Raw genomic sequence first — 24,978 nt, forward strand, 5'->3', positions numbered from 1 at the left:
AATAATAGGTTTTGCGATTCAAATAAAATGAGTTGTTTCAGAGCGATCACGATGCTATGTTCGGACTTGAGAATTTAATTATATTAAATAGATACTTTAATTTCAGGCACTCTCATTGGAATTGCTCTGGCTCTATATTTAGGATAACCGTTAATGAATAGCACAATACAGATTGGCGCAAAAATCACTTGTCATCTTAAAAAAAATATTTTTTTTTTTAGATTTGAGAGATTTATCATAAAGAAAAAACATGACTTAGCAAAAGACAAAGATAATTAAATTTTATTTTAAAAACAACCATTTAATTAAGCTTACACAAAGAGCATTTTCTCGACATTTTAATGTCAGAAATAGTCACTCAAGACCAACCATCCGAAGTGTCATTCAACGTTTACAAAAGAAAGGTACCGTTTCCGATCTGAACGACCACGATCTGCGAGAAATGAGATAACTACTAAACGTGTACGTAAAAGTATTGTAAATAATTGTGCTCACTAACATCAGCTGCATCTCTTTAAATGCAAAGAATGAATAGGTAATGCATAGAGGGTAACAAAAGAGAGATACCGAGGGATGATTTTATTTTATTTTTTTCGTCCAGAGAAGTGACTTCTTTGTTAAATATTTAAAGTCAGACTTATTTCACTTGGAGCAGAAATTAACTGGCACCACGATCGCCTGATCTGACAGCTCTAGATTTTTTATTTGGGATTATCTAAAGGAAAGACTTTACATATATATACTTCAAACACTTATATGAGAATAAATAAGAGCTTTAAAGCCAGAAACATTACAAATTGTCATGGAACATAGTCTAGAAAGTTCTTGACTTTTGAAGCTAAAAACGGAGGGCTGGTAAAAAATATTATATTGCACAATTATTTAGGAGTATAAATAAATATAATTAAATAAAAAATATATGTTTTAATTTATTTAAAAGTTATTCAATTTTGAAAATATAAAGTGACTTTTGCTCCACTCCGTATATTGAGTAATAATTTTCATATATAATACATTTTTTACAATTTAAATATTTTTAGAATATCACTTTATTGCTATATATATTTTAGTCAAAACTTCACACTATAAACATACAATATATATAATATAATAATCAATTTATAATATAATAGCATCTTTTATGTTTCATCATCATAAAATAATATTTTTTTATTATATCTATAACTATAATATTTATATTAGTATATAAAAGTATTGATGGAAAAATGTTTGTATGCTTCTTATTTTGAAAAATATAATATTTTATACAATATATTCGTTATGTAGGTATTTGAGAGATCTACGAAACATAGAGAAAGTCTAAATTTGCTATCAGAAAAGATACGCATGTAAGAAATGTATTTATATAGAACAAATCCGACCGTATTCAATTTGTGTCGGATAAAGGAAAAACATTAGTAGTGAATCTGCATTCTGTTCAATTTGCTCCAGAAACCAATCTGTATTGCAAAGCCTCCGTTTACTGGCAATAAACATGCAGCGTTACTGTTGCTCGAATCGTTTCTAAAAGCTCCATTCGGTCGAAGAAATATTCACGTTTAATGTACGACAAAAATAGAACAGGTAAGATTTACTTGTGCTGCAATATTAATTAAACAATTAAGCTATAACTGATTCAGCAACCGTTTTTAAACTCATAATTCAATAGTTTCATCTGAAAGGTAGAGAGCCGAAATGAATATCATAATACATTTCTGGATACCCTTAAGGGTAAATGCTGACGTGATTAAAATATAGAACAGAACATTTGCAAAGCTGAACAAAATTAGAATGCAATTATGATATCCTGAAATTTATACCGAACACGCCGACACATTTTTAATATATAACGTGTATACAATGAAACATTCTGCATGAAAAAATGCAATTCCACTCTAGTTTTAAATGTGAAATAATATACTATATATGAAACTCAACAGAGCTTAAAGCTCAAATATTAGCGTTTTCCGTATCAAATACGATCCGAATAAAAACGTATACAAATACCGAGTAAATAAACAATATGAAATTTAATACTTTGAAATTTAAGAAATTAAATAAATATTAAGCGAATTTAAGAATCTGATTTTTTTTTATATTCTATGATCATACAAAAATATTTATAAAAAAACTCTTTACCTTAAAAATCACAGACTTTAATTATCCAAATAATTTTTAATTGTGTAAATACGTCTCTTGTTTTTCCTGGCCTTTTAATTGTCCCCATTAAGTATTAATTATTTTTTTAATTATTACGAATAGCACATTTTAATGATAATGTTTTTTTAAATATATAACACGAAAAAGTTGTAACGTAATATTTTTGTACCTCACGGTTATTAAAATATATATTTTATAAACAGACAAAAAAAAAGGAGGTATAAAAGTAGTTTAAATTAACCGGATTTTATTATTTTTATAGTTTAAATGATTTTTTATTTGTTTCGTTCATCGCAAAAATCATTCTTATCCAACATTTTAATTATTATAAATCACACATGAATTAATTTAATCCTTATACATTTTTCATAAAAAGTATATGCGTATTTCGGAATGAGAATTTTATGAGTTCTCTTTCGAAGTAGATTCGAAATTGATATTTTCAAGTAGCAGTATGTAGGAAACCATTAAAGGTCTAAAACGATCACCGGATGAGAACGTATATCTAAAGGATGTTTATGTATGTATGTATATTATAAATACAGATTTTCAAATGACTTTTAGGAAGGAAAATATATTACAGTAATTTCCCCCAGGTAATTACATAATAATATTCAACACAGCTACAACAAGTTTTTTGTGATTATGAATTTAAAACTCGAAAAATAGAAGTCATAATACATTACGTGATAATAAGTTTATGTATTTATTTAAATTATACACGAGCGTTGTTTTCTTAAAGATGAGTTTTTATGACGTCATACTGATTGTTTTTAATTATGATAAATATAATAAAGCGATAAGGTTTATATCAAAAATGTATTCAATTTTATCGCTTTATGAATAATATTATTAAGTAACATTTCAAAATAAGATAAGGAATTATTTATTATTAAATACATAAAACATGTATGTTATGTTGTGGTAATCAAATGCTTAATAACTGTAAGGCAGGGAAACCAAACATTTTTGTACATTAATTATGCATAATAATGTTTGGTTTCTCTGTCGCATTAAATCATATATAACTATGAATAATAAATTGAAAGTATTTTTTTTTCTATTCGAATATATATGATATTTTTCAGCTATACTGTATTCAAGAATATAATTATCCCAATACAACAGTATATTTATCATATTACTACGTTAGATAAAAATTAAGAGAACCTAATTAAATATTATCGATCAAAGTTACTGTATAAATTAGTAATTATAATCTTCAAATAGAATTTGAAATATTGTATGTTGATGTTCACGGGGGATTTGAGTTTAAGATTCATTGATCTTATATGTAATATATCTTTATAATTAAATAATATTTATTGAAAGCAAATAAATTAAATTATCATATTATTAATTGGAAAAATAAGCAAGCTAGATTAAAATATAAATATATGTATAAAATTGTATTTTTATTAAAGTTATACTTTCACTAGTATAAATATGTATTCAATAACTGTTTCAGTAAAATTATATCTGAATACATTTTCACTGGCATATACATAATACTACTAGTGAAAATATAATATAGCTGATAAGCGCTCGTGAAATTATTTGCTGCTCTAAAATGCCCATAAATTTTAATTTCGTTTAGACGAATTAACATAGCAAATAACAAATTGAAAATCTATGGTTAGTTTTAGAACATCTTATTATATCAAGTTTGGGTTTGAACGGCAAATGAACGCTACAGTGAATGTGTATTTTTCGGTAAAATATTTACTAGTAAGAATATAATTTCACTGACTAACCCAGTAAATATGTATCAAACAATTAATTTATAATTTAAATATTATTAAAACTGTATTTATTGTGTACAATTATTTTTTTAACGAAAGTCACTAGTAGCTTAAACGATTTAACAAATCAGTTTAAAGAAGCATATAATTTCACTAGCACTATTTTCACCAATAAAAATATGTATCTACCGGTGAAAATATATTCTGTATAATTTCAATAAAATATATATATTTATAAACATGACTGGCTTTCCTAATTACATTACAATACTTTCTTTATCATTAAAATCACTACTTCTTGCGTTAAGTTTATAACATAATTTCGCCATATTTGTCTGTTTTGAAAGAAGTTGTCACAAAATTTAATGCCTAGTTTCTCTTTTGCCATAGAAAAACAAACAAATTATTTAACAATTAGCACTATATTTTAAATACACTGCAAGTACAAAATTGCTGCGACTGAAGTTTATGTGTTTTGTCACGTCGCGTGGACCCTAACGGAAACGGTCCGAATATATTTTTTTTTATTAAATTGATTTTTTCATTTGCACATAAATAGTTTTACACTCGCCACATTTCCTCATAATAAAAAATCATGGTTAAACTTTACTCCGTTTACGTTTAGTTTATGTTATTATGAGTATTACTTTATATAACATAAATAGCAAACATTACAGCTATACCTCCTTTTTAAAAATATCCGCCGAAACAATTTCCTTCGCAAAAAAAACACGAAAGATTGCAATTTTACCACGGGAAATGAAATGAAGCGCCTCACAGCGAGGCGCTAAGGTATAACATAATATTACGGCAAAAAATAAAATGCAATTAATTATTTTAGAACCGGCGCAGAGCTCCAAAATTTATTAATGGAAGAAGAACTGCCTGTATGTCCTTATGCTGCTAAAAAAATAACCTTGAACACTATCCAACATCTATCGTGTAGTGTTTACACCTGTAAGGACGATGAAAATACTTTTAGATGTTTACTTAGGACAGGTGCTCTATCCTTTTTCGCATCGCATTGAATCCCCAAGTATAATAGGGTGTAATAAAAATAATAAAAACTTATAATATTTGTTCGGAAAATTAAACTTTTTTATAAGTCACTATTTTTTAATTAGATTACATAGGATTATCATTCACATGTACTTGTAATGTTAATCTTACAAAAATGTGTTTGATCAGCAATAATATAATTATAATAAGTTATTTAATTTCATATTATTATATATTTCATAGATTGTATTTGGATGGAAATATTTTCATGTCAATCGTATCTGTTGGAAGTATGAAAACCATTTCCTACTTCAAACGGAAGCCTTTTCTATATAACAAATGTCATTTTATGAAAGCGAATTGCACATGTGCAATATTTTAAAAATGTCCCACGAGATGTGAAACTGAAGCAGTAAAAAACTGAAAAATTTACATGTGTTTTAGAAAAACTTGTTAGTTCTAACACAATTTCGACTGAATATATGAAATTGTATAAAAAATATAGTAGTGCAATATACATATGTATATAGCAGTATAATATACAATATATGACGGTATGTATATATAAATAAATAAGTATCAAAAATACATTAATGTTATATAAGTAGATACATAACCGAAACTCTAATTTTACTTTTGTTCCTCAATATATACATATGTATATAATTTTTTTTATATTTATGATATAAGAATAGTATATTTCTGGTAAGGTTTATTTTATTTTTATGATTTCTAAATTTAGATAAGAAAAAAGATAGTAAAATACATTGTATATTATCGCTATTTTTAATATAATATATATGGTATTTCGAATAATATAAGAGAATAAGTAAAATAAATTATTGAAATTTAATAATAGAAAAGTGGTAAAAGAAATTATTAAAACATACTAATACAAAAAAGTAGTAATATAAATCAAAGCAATAAAACATTGAGAACCGGTATTTTTTTCAATAATTTACTATAAATGCAATATAAAATAATAATAAATAAATAACAACAGAAATATTTATGGAAAATACGTAAAATTAATTCATTCCCAGGTGAATCTCAACAAATGTATAAATTAACTCATTACTCAAAAGGTTAAGCTACAGTTTTGTATTGAATCGATATTGTTTTAAAATTATATGGACTTTTGATTTTACTATCTACAAGATTCTTGTGAATATTGTTCCGAATCATATTTACATTAATTTTATATTATATATTTTTTTTTAATTACCTAATATATTTTTATATAAATACATAAAATAAATCAGTGTTTATATATTAACATACTTTTATTATGTATGTATCATATATATAATAGTATAATTTTAAACAACCCTTATACGTGCTTCTGCAAAAATGTATTAATGTACTTTAAGGTTACGTACCAAGCTTGTGAGTGAGATCATCTCATCATCTTGGTGATTGAGTATCTCATTAGCTAAGACCTGGTCTAGAAATACGATCTTGTAATACCACGAAGGAAGCATGAAACTTGACCGATTAATGCAATTTGTAGAGAAAAAAAATAATGAAGAAAAATTACATTTTTTTAATTAGAAAGAATAATCATTAATTGTACTCTAAAAACTGTACAAACGCATAGTTTGATATACTACATATGATTATTTATTAACTACATTAAAAACGGATAAATAAACTAAAATACCGTATAATCATTTACTTAGTTAATATTTAATAACATTACATTTTAGTATTTAATGTAAATTGTATAATTTGACTTTAGAACAACAGAAATAAAACCATTAAGGTATACACCTGTTATATCTACGATAAACAAACATATGTTTAATGCTTTTGTTGTGCTTAAAATGCAAATTATGAAATGTAAATATGAAAATTCATATATGAAAACCGCAACTGATAAAATATATCATTATATTTAGGCATGAATATGTATTTAACTAGAAAAGTTATGAAAAGTAAATATCACGTTTTAAATGTATATATGCTAATGAAAATGCATTTAAATGCAATCGAGCTTAAAGTAATTTTATCCTCGTGGGCGATCTTTAAATTGGGTAAGAAAATTGCTTTTCCTTCAGGGAAAACTTTCACAGATACGACGGTAAAAATGTGACTCATATATTATCATAAACGTAAGTCTTGTTGTTAATTAAACTTGATCGCGGTGAAGTTTAACTAACTACAGTGAAACTGTCGCTCGATTGAGGTTTCGACTTGCATAATAAATTTGTACTACACAACATTTAATCCCGCTAACAATTCTGGTATTTTCCAACATATATAATACATAATTGATATAGTAAAATCATTAACTACTACACTAATAGAGAAATAACGGTATTGACGTTGAGTTAGAGTATGTCAAGCCTTATTTGGCAAACTTGCTGTTGTGGTGGAAATTCAAGAGTCAAACTATTCCACTTGCATCTACTATGTCAGATAAACTAGTATACTAAAAAGGGAGTGGTTTTATGAAGATAAAATCATACGCTCGATTATGTTTTGATAGAAATTTGCATAAAATATAAGATGTAGGTACTCACCCTTTTATAAAGTTCAAATGAGTAGGCAATCAGAAAATCTGAAAATAAAAATAAACGTATTTAGGATTAAAATGGTACTCTTAGACTTTTTTTATTAAAAGCTTTTAAAAATCTGGTTATTTTTGTAAAGAAATGTGACGTTTGCTTCGCGGTTTACTGTATAAATATGCTAAAAATATGGCAATTAAATATACGAGCTAAAACTTTAAATGGAACGTAAGAAATTATTTGTGTAGCTGAGACTTTGTATAATTTATATTACAGGCTCACTTACGTATCTAACTTATTACTTAGTATATTTTACTAAATTCAAAGTTGTATATAAGTGAGGCGCATGTTTTGTATGAATAAAATATAGCATGTAAACGTTGTAACAAGTTAGGAACAAGATCTGTAAAATAATTTTCAACTATTTCATAAAATGATTTTTTATTAAGTTATCGATTTTATAATACAAGTAAAGTATTTAAACATTTTGATGTCATTATAAAATCGTTATCAAAGTCATTAAAATGATCATTCTGATATTGTAGAAATATACATAGGAAATACTTTGTTACGGACGATATGTAATATTTCTTCAATACTACACTTAATAACTAATTAAAAATATTGATTAAATGGAATTACTACATAATTTCATATATGAACTTTTTGTATGAATAAACAATAATTTATTCCTGCGAAATAGTTGAAAAAATATGAAAATTGACGATAACAAAAATACACATGCTGTAAAAATTTATCACAGTAGTAACCTCTTTATAACACAGCAATAAAAATATTTAATCTTAAAATTATCACTTAGTATTTTTTTAAACTTTATAACTAATGCGTAGCAGGGCCGCCGAGAGCAAACACTAGATTTAAATTCAATATATTTAAAATCAGTGACATTAATTTTATTTAGTATAATATTAACTATAATATGTAAACTTGAAGCTAAGGGTGATTTTTATTATTAGCCCATTTTAATATTAAAAATTCTGCGGCACCCGAACCTGTGGCCTCTGAATTATTAGTCTAGCGCCTCACAGGCTACGCTATAAAAATATGTATTTTGTGATTTTTTTCTAATTATTTTGTATAATTGTCACTCCAATGGGTATTTAGCTCATTCTGGAGTACAATAAATTTTGAGTCCTTTGCTCTTTTTTTTCTTTATCGACGACATATGTATATGCTATAATTGAAAATTTGATCTGAAAATATTTATTCAAATGAATTGATATTTATGACCTAAAAATATGACTCATTGGTAAGACTTGTCAAGTCATGATGGTCAGATTTATAATAAATACAATACACAAATAAAAATATAGTTAATAATATTGATACGAATGAGGACACCAACACATGAACTAGCTGGTTTATAAGAATAATCCCGCAGTACGGAATCGAAAACGGATCATTTTATAGAGAAGCTTAACAACAAATGCACTTTATATAAACTGGGACATACTTGCAAGTATATTCTAATATTTTACTTTAAACTTGTTATTTTATAGACATTTCGAGTGAACGTAGAAGCGCATCGCAAACACGCCGTTTGACGTACGAATCGAAGTAATATCTCTCCCGCGGAGGTTTTAAAGCGACGTTGAGCGGAAAATCCCATCGGCTATGAACAAATTTTCCTATTTACCCGCAGATAAAGAATAAACATCGCCAAGTCCGGAATTCTCCTCGCAATATTTATTTTTTCCGAAAGGATATTCCCCCATTCCGAGGACCCGTCTTTATTTTCCCATCATACGTATTTGCGTTTGACAGCTGACGGCCGGTGCTTTTATATTGCACTTACATTTTTGACGTGTACACGAATGTCTGTACTGAAATATATATATATAAATAAATAGCTAGATTATTATTAGTGGCGGTTTATTAAGATATGGTCTATAGATAACCTTGGAAGTTTATGAAAATGGGTAAAAATAAATCTATTGAATTTTTTGTAGCAAGAATTAAATTATTTATTATTATTATCAGTGAAGCATAGCATACAGTGGCATTTGAGTTACAGTGTAATTTTTGCGATACATGACTAATAAACTACCACTTTAAGAAAAAGTACTACTAAGATGTAAAGTTTAAGTTAATATTTAATGCATTTTGTGAGCCAAGAGACAAGTTTACAATATAAATAGACTCGCACCTTGCAACACCCATAGTCGTAATTCATATTTATTTATTGTAAATCTTTCATTGAAATATGTCAGACGTATGTACTTATGTATTGCAGGTATAAGTTCCTTCAGCTCTTTTTATACATATAATAAATAAAAGGAGCGGAACATTGCCTTCAAAATCACCCACTTTCTAGATAGTTCTTTCACAATAAACATTATGAGAGAAAATATTCAACGAACGTAAATTTGTAGCAGTAAATTTAGGTATTTGATCTGTATTTTTAATAGAAGCAATAAATAATGAAAATTCAACAAATTTTTATAGTTTGTATTATCAGTAATTTAATGCAGCAAAATAAATAAATAATACTTTCAATTTCATGTTGTTATTTTTAAATTAATTTTTAAATGAATCTAGAATCTATGCCAAAAATATTTTTTAAAATAAGTCATTACAATAAAATTATATCGGAGTACATTTTCACTAGTAGATATATATTTTTACCAGTGTAAATATATAAACTATCTAGCAGATGCTAGTAAAATATATGATTTTAACTTTTCTTTATTTAATAATATATACATTTACATACTTATAATTATTTATTTACATGCGATGTATAAAAGTTACAGTGAATGTGTATTTTTTGGTAAAGTTATATTTTCACTAGTAAAGTCCAAATACATTTTCACCAGTAGATATATATTTCTACTAGCGAAAATATAATTTAACTGGTAGGCGCTAATATGCTACTCTAAAATATCTATGAAGCTCAATTTGACAGTTGCGAAACGTCTATTTGCTGTTCAAACCCAAAGTAAAAAAACTAAGCTAACTCATCTTTTAGCGGGAAATAAGCGGAAGAATAAGTACAGACAGACATCGCATCTCACATATTGCTACATAGTTTGTAGCTATTTTTACCGATATTATTATGGACTTATAATATAAATGGACTAATCAAAGTATATTCAAACCAAATTTTGGTCAATAGGAGAGCGCAAAAACAATTATCACTTCTCAGAAGGTAAAAATTCGCGTCAAAAGCAATAAAATCGTGTCGGCGCCGTCGCAGTGGGAACGCTCGGTAACGAGCGTTCCCACTGCGACGGCGCCGACACGATTTTATTGCTTTTGACGTGAATTTTTGCCTTCTGAGAAGTGATAATTGTTTTTTGCGCTCTCATATTGGACAAAATTCGGTTTACATATACTTTACTCGATCATCACTTGTAATATTGTTATAAAAATCTTAAATTGATAAACGAGCGTTTTTACCGCGATGGCACAATTTTATTGCTTTTGACCTGTCTAGAAATTCACTATATGGCAACACTGAGCAGCAAAAAAACACGACTTATTATCAAAATAATATTTTTAATGCCTAATTAAAATATTTCACATAAAATATGATTTCAGAAAGTATGTAGCAACGGTGGTTAATTTTTATATTTATTTGTAGCATAAAAAAGGTTAACTTGTACCCATCGTTTTTATTTAAGAAATGTTAAAAAGTATATTTAAAATGCCATTTTTGTCATGAGGTCCGGAATCATTGTTTTCTCAGGGCCCTGGTCAGGTGTTTATACACAGGGTAAACACAATTAATAACTACTAAGTAAGTAATGAGATCGGTGACATTTATTTAAATAATTAACTGTTAAAGACTTTTTAATATTACGATATTTATCCAATATTAGATTTAGAAAATCAAGGAAAACTAAAGTCATAATTAAATATTAATACCGAACTCAGATCTACCAGAAATAATAAAAAAATTGAAAAGAAACACCTGGATTCGAATCTGAGTTTTTTACCAATGGTCTATTTTAATACGTAACATAAAACGAACAGATAAATTGATAACCAAATAAATTTACTGTTGATTTCTACGTGGAGAAAAATAAAAAAATATAAAGTGTTTTTATATAAAATAACTAGATAATTCGATTATAGTTATTTTATATAAATAGCAAAATTGTACAATAATATGCTTCATGTTTTAATGATTTATAATCTCATATCATATATTATAACTACAGAATTTTCACTCGAGTTTAATTAATTAATAAAAACTTGACAAGAGATTATTGTTTGGAAATGTAGCTATATTATTGTATCAAAGTACATAACTATTATTAGTTTTGCGAAACCGTTATGTTCATATATATTAATATAGTATTGAAAAGCCTTTCAATATCTAAAATATAAACTTAGTATTATATTAACATATGTATATACCTATATCTTTAATATTAGTATGTTAAATAATACCAAAGGGACTATATTGAAACCGATTCCGTATAATTGACGCATTTAATAGGATTCAATTTAGACAAAATTAGGTCATGCTGTAATATATTTAGACCCGTAGTGGATATCAAATTATAAACTCGTTAAAGTTATCAATACTTCAGATTATAATATGGGCTATATAAATTGATATATGCTAGTTAATAATTTTATTTTAAGAATAGAACAAGGATCTATAATAAATAAAGAAAGTGTTCTTTATATATTTTTTTAGAATAATAGATAAAGTTATCTGAAGTTGAGATAAATTAGATAAAAAATACTTTGGATATCCATTCGAGCGAAAAAGGGTTGAATTACGCTTCAAAAAATAAAAGTTAAGTTTTAGTATTTTGTTTCGTATCAAAACTTTCGTATCCACTTCTGCGAAGCTTTAATTTATGAAATAGAGCTGTTTCGCTCATTTGATACCGGAGATTTTATTCTCAAAATCATAATGTCACTCGTGAAACGAATACAATTTACATAAAACCCCTGCGACATTTCAACAAAGAGTACCTGTTGAAATATGTACAGTGCTTGCATTCGCATTGTTTAAATTCGTTATTTTTTACATCAAGCAAGATCTCGTTTTCGTTTTTGGTCGAGTCTTATATTAAACGGTTTTTAAGAGATTATTTCGATCGAATTTTCACAACCCTTATTATATAATATTATTTTATTTGAAAATAATTAAATTTAACTAGTGAAGCATTTTTATTTGAACCGCGAAAGTATTGGAAAACGATTAACAATAAAAAAACATGCGACATTCATGCTTACAATCGCATAAAAATAAATCTGTATTTGATACAGGTCATTGGATTTTTATATTTATATTCATGTGATTGTCAAATCAATTTTTAAATTGTTCTTATGAAAATATTAACATTAAAAAACGCATTTTGAGCTTTATATAATATAATGTAACCAAAAGCACTGCGTTTTTTCAATATATTTTTTTTCAGTCCGTAACGAAAACTTCAGACTGTTAAGTATTAAACTTGTGTCTTTAAGTTTTTATGTTGTGACAAAAATACACTTTGGGAGAAAATGGGAGAAATTTGATTTTTTAGAATTATATCTAAAGAGCAGCATATTGTATGAGTTGCATATGAAAAAATATTAGCTGCTACAAAAAATATTTGTATAATTTATGGTGATTTATTGAATATTAAAGAATGCCAGAGATGTTTTAAAAAAATAAATCTGGTGTTTTTGATTTTATACCACACAACATAGAAAATAAAATTTTCATATAAGCTGATATTGAAGAATATCTTACGTTAACCATCGAAAAATATCAAACAAGGTTGATACCTTGTGGTCTAATTGTCTAAATCTGGAGAGAGGTTTTTTGGTTCCCAATGAATTGTCGGATCACTACAGAACAAGGATTAACACACGTTTTCTTTTGCGGAATAAATTAAACAATTACAACTAATTCTTACAAAAAAATGGGTCCTTTATTTCAACGTTTTGGCTGATAATTTAAACTGCGTTTTTTACTGCGTAAAAATGCGCTTCTTTGTATAAAGTGAGATTTTAAAGGTACTACTTATTTTAAATTGTTAAAACAGGACGAAACAGTGACGGTAGAAAAACTCGAACGATTGTTGCATCTAATGACAAATCAGCACTTTCTGGTTGTTTTAATTCTAATTTAGAAAATTATTGCAAAAAGCGCATTAGTAATTTATTATAGAGATGAAAGATAGTTATAAAAATATATAAATTAAATCAGTATTTTTAGAAGAAATTCACAATATTTTGTAAAGTGAAGTAATAATTTGTAAAGTGATGTGTGTACATAAAAATAATTAAATAAACTTATGAAAAACTAGGAACTAAATTATATTATTGAGTAAATAAAGCACTCTCTGATTGTGAAAAACCTGATAATATGAAGATTGCTATTATTAAACCTATACCTAAAATAAAAAAAGAGTAAAATGGTTGAGGAAATGAGAGCAATTAACGTTAACAATTAATGGTAGAAGTATTAATCGAACAATAAATGGATTTCATTATTTTTAAAACATTCTATTTAAACCAGGGCTGTGGAGTCGGTGTCGGAGTTGGAGTCGTGGAGTCGTGGTGTTTTGGCCGGAGTTGGAGTCGGAGTCGGAGTCGTGAAAAATGAGCGACTCCGACCATTTTTTTAAATTATGAAATTTATAAATTTTTAATTGCGTAATAATGAATGTGTATAGCGTATGAATATTAAACGTGTAGAAAAACACCAAAAATACCTGATAAAATTAAACTTTTTTGAGTCGGAGTCGAAGTCGGAATCGGAGTGGAGTCGTGTTGTTGGTAAATATCGGAATCGGAGTCGGAGTCGGAGTCGTGTTTTTTTTAACGACTCCACAGCCCTGATTTAAACAACAATTGGAATTGAAAGAAAAACATTTTACTTTGACTGAAATACAAGATCGTTGGCAAATGATACAGACAAAACCATTGAAGCAGTTTTCTTAGATTTCAAGAGAGCTTTTGAAACAATAGACAGAATAATAATGTTGATGAAATTAGAGAATAGCAGTATAAGTTAAATATTTTTAAGATAGTTTAATAATTATTAAAAAAAAAAATGAAGTAAAAAGTTCAAATAAATTATGCGTATTCCAAAGAGAAAATAATATCGCACGGTGTACCACAATGGTCTAAATTGAGACCATTGCTGTTTATATTATATGTTAATGACATAATTAATAATATAAAAAAATGTAAAATACATTTTGCATTTTCTGCGGACGATTAATATATTGCATAGGTGATAACGTTAAAGAAAATATAGATAATTCAGATAATTAATAAGTAAGAATAAAACTAAATGTATGTATATTAATATTAAAAATATGGTAAATATTAATATAAAATAGTTGAATTAAATTAAATTATAAGAAATATTGTAACTATACATTTTAAAAAAATAGTAGAAAAATAGTTATATTTTACAGAATGAAAAATATGTTAATGGCAATGTTGCCTCATTTTAATTATCGTGCAACAATATTAGATATGTTTATTAAATTATAATTAATTATAATATTGCAAAAATTACAAAATAGGGCAATGGGAGTAGTTTTAAATAAAAATAGATTTACTAGTTGTAGAAGTATGACTGATAGATTGGAATAGCTAAATGTTCAAGAAATATTAATGTTAATGTTATAGTATTTATATATAAGTTAGAAAATAATATGTTACCAGAGTATTTTAATAAGAAATAAAGATGTACATAGATTTAATACTAGAAATTTAGTAAATTTTAGGATAGTGAGGTATAAGAAAACGAGTACAAGGGAATTATGTACTGAGATGTAAATTTGTATAATAATATTCCTAGGATAATCCGCAAAAATAAAAATGTCGTGGGTTTCTTAAATGGAATAAAGAAACACGTTTTTTTATGTTTATAATATGTATTATATGTGTGTTTAATAAAATAAAATATAAAATTATGGATTTTTTATGAAATTCTTATTAATAAAAACGACATTATTTCTGAATACCCTATACTAATATTTAAAAACAATTTATTTTTAACATATTTTTAAATTTTAAAAATTATAAAAAATAGTAATTTTCTTTCTTTGTAAACACATATGGCAGAAAAATTTTCTAAAAATTCAATAAAATTTTCTTCTGAATTATTTTTTGTGCCACCAATAACTCACATTGAAGTTTCTTTACACGTATTTAAGGAACTCAATACGTATTTTCAGGTTGTTTTATTTATTTTTTAATCAGATTTGAAAATATGTGTATCAGGGCAAGCAACTGATGTGACAATTTTGGCAACTGTCAACACACTAACGACAATCTGTTGTCTGTAGGGAGTAAAAACAATATACGTGATCAGAAAAATAGTCATTTTTTATGACTCGCGAGTTTATAAATATGATTGAATTATGTTCGCGAACACATTTCACAGTAAATATATAATAATATAGAGCAAAAATCACGCCGCTTAATAACCAATACATTTCATAAAATTTATGTGTTTTTTTAAATGATTCATAATGAAATATTATTAGTATTAAAAATATATTAAATTGTGTGTGTTTTTTGTAATGGTTTAATTTTAATTATTTTTATAGTATTAATATAAAAACGTTGAATTATTCAAATGCATCTTTTGAATAAACAAAGAACGAGATTTGCGAATTATACTAAGCGGATATAAAGCTCTCTTCCGCACGAATGCATTTGTACAAAATCTAATCTTTTACATTTTTGGTAAATAAACCAAATAAGCAACGTTCAGTTATTTTTTTCTTTATAGTGTGGCAAAGTCAAAACATTGTGCTTTAATCTGCAATCCTTAAGGGAAATCATTGCTAGGTTAATCAAGCATCGCGTAAACATAATAACTAAAATGCGACATCACGCCCTTAATTATTATTATTATTAGGTTTAAATAAACATGTCGCGTTTTAGATCTCGGTTTAACCGGCGGCGGTGAATATTTTCTCTACAGTAAGCCGCATCAAGACTCGCCGGCACATCAAAGGAGAATTGTTGAAATATTATCGATGTAATAATTTTATATAATTTTCTTCGGGTAAGTAATTGAATTTCCTGGCATTTATCCTTCGCGCAGAAACTCGATCGGTGCGTATTTAGATAAAATTAACGTTTCAAATTAACTTTTTTTCTCAATACCTGACAAAGACATTTCGTATCGGAGGGTTGATATTTTTTTAAGTCGCTTCAATTTTAACTTAATTCGGAAATTAAAACAAAATGGAATTTCGTTGAAATTATTTTTTTATCAACGCATTATCATTTCTGCGGTGGTGTGCTTAGTGAGCTCGTCGTATTTTGTGGAATTTTAGGAACGCTTGTGTGATTATATATTAACATATTTTAGGATAGCGTTAGAGAGAAGGATAATAGTATGTGACGATGTTCTAAAAATAATCTGTTTAATATTGTGTAGTATATAATACTATAAATAATATTCGTAATAATAACATCGTACAAGTACATATATCAATTACATAATAATATGTTAAAATAATAATAATTACGGATAGATATATTAATAAGCTACTGAACAATTTAATTTGCTTAGTTTATATGTAATGCCCACGTATCAAACGCAATGTCTAAAAACACTGCTTCTGTAGGCATTTTTCAGTTAAAGCCATTTTCCTTGACAGAAAGAGAACACCTGAAGCCTAATTGCTCATTGGGCAAGATATTATTATAAACATGTTATATACTATATTTGCGTTAATACAGTCAGTTTTCTTGAGACATTCATTTCATCATTATTCATAATTGAGAAAGAGATGGTAAGTTTAGGTTTACGCTCCTACGATTGATAAATATAAAAAAATATAGTATCGATTTTAATTTATATAAATTTGTTCAAAATATCAAACGGTGTGCTTTAGAGCTAATAGTAGAGGCGTAGACCCAAACTTGCCATCTCCTTCTCAAGTATTAATAATAATGGAATGGATAGCTCTCGAACTGACTATGTTAGCGTAAACATATTATAGAACTAAATTTTTAATTATCTTTTTGTAGATTTTGCTCGCAACGAGCAGTCAACTTAAAGGTCGATTTTATATATTATTTAAAGTTCTATCATATAAGTATGATTGGTCAGAAGATAAAGCAAAAGACCTCACCTTGTTAATTGAATATGTTGTAAAAAATAGATATGAAATTAAATCAAAATTATTTGTATACGATTTTACGAAAATTCTCTTACGCATGAAGAGCTTTAATTGAATTTAATAATAGATTTTTTTCTAAATAAAATTAATGACCAAACAAAACATTGGGAAAAGCTGCTGGAGCGTTAATTTAATATAATATTTTTTCTCTCTATAAGAGAGCTAACGTTATTTTTAGATCTAATGCACGCATTCGATGTTTACATAGCGATAATTTTCTTGGATTAGTTGAAATGTTGAGTAAATATAATATTAACGATTATTAGCGAAGCATGTTTTAAAAGTTCGAGCAGCGCAAAAAGACAACAGGAGAAAACAGGTTCATTATCTTTTAACAAGAATACAAAACGAGTTTAATAATATTGAGGTTCGTTTTTATAAAACGCGAGAATTGAGGAAGTTAAGAAGGCTATATATTTTGATATTACTGCTTATGCGACTCCAGATTCATCTCATAGGAAACAAACGAGATTAATTATTTGTTACGTCAAGTTCAGCAAATTGGAATTTTTAATTAAGGTACCGTTATTTTTTTGATAAAATGATTCAGGAAACTGCTAGCTGACTTTTAAATTTGTTATATGAATTAAAATTTAATTTCATAAAATATGTGGAACAAGTATGAAAATATAATGGTGTGCAAGCAGTTCTTTGCGTGAATTTTCTGGTTGTAGAAACTATACTATAAATATTGTCGGAGATCAGTAAAATTTTACAAGGACGCAATACCTTTCTTTAGATACAATAATACATCAAAAACAAAGTTACACTGGTTAAAACAATTTGCTTTGAATAAAATCGATTTAAGAAGACAGATTCTTGTTTTGAAAAATATTTGTCAAAATTAGAATGGGTTCAAATCTAAAATTTGCCTGAAAATAATGTTTTTTCATCAAAAAAATATTATTTTAATATCATGTAAAGCAACATTAGATATAGAAAAAGGTTTTATTGCGAACTTAATTAAGATTATAAACTATAGAGCAACTTAAAGATACTATAGAGCAACTTACTTTCTTACTACAGAATTTGAAATAAAAATTTTATTAAAAAAAAATCTGCTAAGAATATTATATTTATGCGTTTATGACAAAATTATCAATTCAATAAAAAATAGACTTACGCGTAATTTTAATAATTTTGTATGATAATTTATTAAAATAGTAGATCAAGAGAATATAATTTCTAAGGCAAAATCATTGCCAGAGAAATATAAAAATGAAATAAGTGATGAGGTTCTAAAATTATTAATGCTGCTAAAGCGTATTTACAAATCCAACTTAAAACAGAATTACTTGGAATTCTCAAACATATTAACAAACACAGCGATTGTGCTTCAATTATTTTAACTTTGTAATTGTCGGTTAAAAATCATAGCATGTTCTGAAAAAATTAAGAACTTCCGTCAGGAGCGACCAAGTTGAATGACAACAATCAATATTAATTACCAGATAGCTCTATTTTAGAATGTTCTAAATTAATGACAGAATTTGCTAATGGAAAAGCACGCAAAGCTTCTGAAAATAATTAAATGATATAATCGAATAAGTCTTGCCTACATTTATTATCTTAAAATTGGAAGGGCTTCCAAAACATTAGTTGCCTTGGGTCTTGCATTTTTTTTGACAGGCTCACAATATAAGTATATTATCTATTAAAAAAGATCGCTAGTGTTCCAACTTTTATTTTACATAAACCATAAATTTCTAATGCGTTTTTATGACGCAAATATATCTGATTTATTTTCCTTGTCATTATAACCCAGCTGTATAGTTAGCTCTAAGGTCATTCAAACGCTAATTTTGAACTTATAAAAAGGAAATAACAACGCGTTTCGACAAAAGGTTCAATAACAATATGATAATACTTAATACCACTATTGCGTATCTGAACAGACGCTCGTAAAAACCACAAAAAAACTACTATTTTGTGCGTAAAGGATGCAACAAATAATGAGTCTATCTGACGTAAAAACCGCTATTGTTATCAATTCCTTGCTCCAAAGTTACTCAAATATGCAAGCGATGCAATTAGACAACCAATTTCTACATATCTGATTCACCAGAGACGACTCAAAGACACTATCACACGCATCGAGAGCAGACGTTCACACGATTTAAGACGGCAGACAACAACACCACGAGAGAGATTCTCTACTAGCTTTTCCATCAGCAATGTCTACAAAATATATCGCGATTTCGCTTTGGTAAATTGTACAACTTAACAATAAAACCCGAAACGGCCTCAAAACTCAAAACATGTTTAATTAGGATTTCGTATTTACTTTTTACATTATTGGGTATGTTTTATTTGATGTTAAAGTATGACAGTCAATATACTTCACAAATAAAATCATATACAATATAAATTTCATCATTATTTTAAATTTAATACGGTTTTTAAGAAAAGCTGACTTTTGCAAATTATTTGAATATGTTTCATATTACAGTTTTTGAGACACGTTTGCTTTTGATGTAAGATAAAATGTAATATTTATTGATGCTATTTGCCATATATCATATTTCTGCAAAGGACTTATGTATAAAAACGGACATGTCTGATATTGATAATGTATATGTATGTTACACATATATGTGTATGTATGTATTTTATCAGGCTATCGTGTCGCATTTGTGTAACCTGTCAATCTGTATCTACGTATACGTATATCCATCACCTTTAAAACTTTGATCGTTATTTTTAATATAAAAAAGTGTAAATGAATAATCCAGGGATCGGTGTATACTATAGTAAGTATGTATATATACTTTTTAACGTCAAAGAACAAACGAGGCTCGTTTGATAGGGGTGCCACATTCATTCCGACACCACAAAGAGCGCACATTCACGACGATTATTCCAAATAGCCTGATTGACACGTGAAAGCCCCCAAAAAGAAAATTGTCGCGTCATTGCGGGATTTTTCTCTCTCCTGTTTTAATTCTGCAATTTATCGAATCGTGATCGAACATATTCTATTTACGAGCAATGCGGATATTTGATGTGAATGTTTACAATCGAACGTGTAATAAATGCATTCAATTTTATACACGTTTGAGTGATTCATGTTTGTAGCATTAAATTCACGATATTGGGGAATAAATTATTAATAAGCTCAAAAACTGTTTAATAATATAATATAAAATAATGTAAAAAGAGGCACTAGTATAAAAAAAATCAGACTTAGGCGAGAAATGCAAATGCAATTGAGAGTGCATTAGATGTCGGATTCCCTCGATCTCTGTGATGATTTTAATACTTCATGGAAGTGGGCTTTCGATAACCGATTGCTTTTCAATGTCTAGAAATGTCACACAATTTAATCGACAAATCACGGAATACTCCTACCATCTCGGCGGGTATATTCTAGACTTCTTTACTAAGGATCCTGGTATGATTTTTAAAAAGCTGCATGTTGCAGAGACACAGCAGATCGAAAAATTCTCGGTTTAATATTGAGAAATGCGCGCTACTTAAAGAATACTTTAATAATGCGCACCCTTTATGATGCCCTAGTCCGCGGCGTACTAGAAACTGACTCTATTTTATGGATTTATGATTTGGTTTACTTGTCAGGTCACGATGATTTTAATTTTAATACATAAATAATCAGGCTAAGTACAGGGTTTTGTGCAAAAGAGGAAACTGCAGTTTAAACTCATTTCCTTCTGATTTATGTTAATGCCGTAAATTTAAGATAATAATAAGTGACGTTAATGAAGAATAAAGAAGCGAAATGTCACATATTACTATACGAACTATAAATATGTATATAAAATACTGATTTTTTTCCATGTCCAAAATTTTTTAACAAAAAAAAAGAACGAGGATGTACTTTAAATGGCATGTGTGTTTTATACAGTTATTTTAAGAATATGTTATACTGTATCTGAAATACTTTATTGTATCACATACATTTTTTATTCATGAAAATTTCTCGAGAAATTTGAAAAGGGAAGTCGAGAATTCTCATTTCTCGAGAAATGAAAATCACCGATAAACCAGAATGCATATACGTCACTGTATCATTTGAATTATTTTCTGAATCTCACCAAATGTATAAATATGAAACGTCCTTTGTTTATTTACTTCCTAAATATCTCTTGCGAAAGAACTTTTTACCTGGTTATATTTTTGGAATCCCCTGGTCGTAATCGAAATACGTGCATTGAAAGTTCAAGGCATGATATATCTTCGGTATGTTCTGCAAGAATAGCCATGTCGTCTGCGTATCGAATGTTATTTATGATTTCTCTGTCAGTACATACTACGTGCGATTCATTGAATAATATTCAATGAATCACATGAGCACAGATGGAGTTAATAGCTTTGAGTACAAATTCATGAACATCGGCGAAAACACGCATTCAAGTCTCACTCCTTATTTGATTTTATTTGTATATAAAATATTTAATATTGTATTGTATTGTACTATAACAGAAAATATGTTTTTTTTTAATGACGTTATAAATTCACATAGAATGAATATAATTAAAATCATATACGAATACATTTTTACCGGTAGATGTATGATACATTTGTAATAGCAAAATTATAGGCTGCTATTTAAACCCAAACCTAACCAAAACGAATCAAATATCCCATACGAAAAAGTGCCAATGTCCACTTTCTTGGAAATTAATTTTATTGTAGAAATGGTTAGTACAGGGTATTATTTACGAGTTCGGTTAAGGAAAAATCGTAAAAAAATGAAGGCAAAAATAACACCACTTTTGGAAAAACAACCAATGTACAAACATTTTGTCGTCTTGAGCATTGGTGGTTTTTCCATGTATATATAAATTTAAAACTTCGCATGATATTATATGCATATATGTCGTCTTTCTTAATATTAAAAATATTTAAATATATTTCATGAAAATTTTCGTATTAACAGTTTTATATTCCTTGTTTTTATTAAATGCGAATTGGTCACAGTCACAAGTGGAATTAAGAATAAAATAAAATGTGATGATATATGTATGTATAATTCTAGAAACTGTCGACCCTTAGCGACCCTATTTCACACAAGAAGATTGAGCAACACATATTACAAAAACGCCGTAAAAACACAAGAGCAAACGCATCACGTCGTAACAATGTCGTACACGTGTTACGGATGTCAAAATTATATGACAAATCTTTACCTACTTGAAAGAGTGCAAACATTATATTTTGAGTGATTAATGTACCGAGAAAAATAAAATAATATGTGATAATTTAATTTTTGTACATGTTTAAACAAAATTGATCATTCATTTAAAGGGGAAGTACTATGTCGATACCATATTTTGGGATCGATTTAAAATTACTAAAAATATTTACAATAAACTTTTTGCGAACATATTCCAATGAAAGCTCAGAAAGTATCTTTATGATCCTGACAACCTGTACAATAAAACTTGGTTGGTTGGCAATAAAGTCATATATTTAATTAAAACAAAGATCTTGACTAGCACATTAAAAGACAGAAATATATTTTTTTCAGACTAGCGACACGTGTTTTTACTTCAAGTGGTTTTAATTCTAAATTAGACTAGCCTACAATCATCAAAATCAATAAATAAGTTCACATGAAAGAATAATGCTTAACATTTGTAACTCGCGTATTATAGTCACGAGCGAAGCATCCAAAATATATGATATCAGGTGTAAATAATTTGACATTTAAGAACAAGGATACGATATAACATAATAAATCTGCGTAATATACCAGAAATTCTAGTATTAATAAATAATAAAAATTATATTGTAAGATTTTTTTAAGAAGATACTCTCCTTATTAAAAATGAAGGTGATATTAAAAAAATACCTTTCATATTGAATTATTTTTCATAATGCCATATAAATAAAATTTATATTAAAAATATTAATAATCACAAATTTTCACGTTACACGTTAAATTTAACCTGCGCCAAATTCAATTATCACAACTCTGTGAAAATATTTTTAATATTGTTGATTTATGAATATCAAGAAATAAGTAAATTGTCGAATTCGAGATTTTCTCGTGTGTTTTTTACAACTAATATTAAAAAACGTTAATATAAATATTTACAACAATTTATATGTGCATTTTATTTTAAAGAAGTAACAATGATAATATATTATATACTTATACAATTTAATTATAATGTACATATTGCAAATGTTTCATTCATATACTTTCATTATGTACATACATATGTAGATACTATATCATTTTCAGAATACTCCATTTGCTCTTTTGTCACCTAATTTCGTCGTGACATTTCCTTTCATTCGTCTTATTACACACTTTTCTCCGTTTTTCATGTGCCTACCATTTTCCGGACACGGTCCTATTGTTGGTATTCTTACACGCTATTCTGTGACTTATTAAAGAAAACCTAAGCTAAAGTGGTTAAGCATGATATCTCAATTGATAAATCTATGTGATTGAATAGCAATAATTTTTTTTATGGCACATTACTTTCATTGTCATGTTCTATAGCTTAAGATATTTTTAAAGATCAATATATCATATTTGATATATGTAAATATTTAATTACATAAAAAAAATATTAATTGTAATGTGCATTTCATTGGAATATAGCTCGTAAATATGTCATAAATTTAAATTTAATCGATCATAGGCATTCCTACTAAACTCGTAACGTCTCAGTATATACCCGAGGGAAATCAATGAAAACTTCTTAGAAGAATATCGACTTTGTTGTTATCGTTCATCCCGATTTATCAGACAATAGAATATTGAAAGGTTTTCATTCGAACACACAAACTATTAATTTATCACCATTGAGTAATTATATTTAAATTTTATTTATAGATTACAAAATCAAAATTTTACCCTTTTTAATAATATAAATTAATGACAATAAAATTGTATTAAATAAAATATAAATATAAAAAGAAAATATTATTATCTGCCTAAATATTCATTAACCATTTTTTTTCCAAAAATAGACTTATAAAATGATCATCAAAAATTGATAATTTTGTTGTTAGGTTTAAAATAAAAAGCCACACATTGCTACTAATAAACAATATCATTAAAATATTTGCCCTTAATCGTCATTAAGATAAAAAAAATATGTGAAGCATTCATTCTAACATGAACGCTGTGTTACTGCTTTTAAAATAACTTTTTCAGCGATACGGGCCACACAACTCATGGTAATGAAATTAGTATATTAAAAGCACTGTCTCGTATCATGAGGTCAATATTAATGCAGTAGTTTGACAAGCTTTTAAATAAGCTAGAATCAAGTGACTAGTCGATCAGTTTGTGTTTTAATTAATATTGTCATTAAGTGAACCTTTCCTTATAAAAAATTGTAAAAAGCTGAAGTGAATTTTGTGAAAAAGAAAGTGCTACTGATAATCTCAATCGATAGATTTAAGAATATGTGGCGTTTAATAATAGATTCATGATAAATGATAGCGAGTGGTTTAAGT

General features: G+C 27.2%; 2 protein-coding genes across 4 annotated transcripts in view; both read right to left on the reverse strand.

The window, feature by feature from the left end:
• The window catches only part of LOC148239303 (4'-phosphopantetheine phosphatase-like), a 105,197-nt gene that overhangs the window by 43,942 nt on the left and 36,277 nt on the right, over positions 1 to 24,978 (reverse strand). For all 3 annotated transcript variants that reach the window (XM_088182721.1, XM_088182798.1, XM_088183020.1), the window contains exon 6: positions 7,424 to 7,461. In XM_088182721.1, the coding sequence (XP_088038847.1) occupies positions 7,424 to 7,461 (38 nt within the window). The remainder of the gene's footprint in view (positions 1 to 7,423; positions 7,462 to 24,978) is intronic.
• LOC148239304 (uncharacterized) overlaps positions 1 to 24,978 on the reverse strand; it is a 278,456-nt gene that overhangs the window by 17,739 nt on the left and 235,739 nt on the right. The window lies entirely within an intron of this gene.

Source organism: Plectrocnemia conspersa, unplaced genomic scaffold (assembly GCF_051122295.1).
Source record: "Plectrocnemia conspersa isolate PC_06_02 unplaced genomic scaffold, ASM5112229v1 ptg000001l, whole genome shotgun sequence".
Lineage (NCBI taxonomy): Eukaryota > Metazoa > Arthropoda > Insecta > Trichoptera > Polycentropodidae > Plectrocnemia > Plectrocnemia conspersa.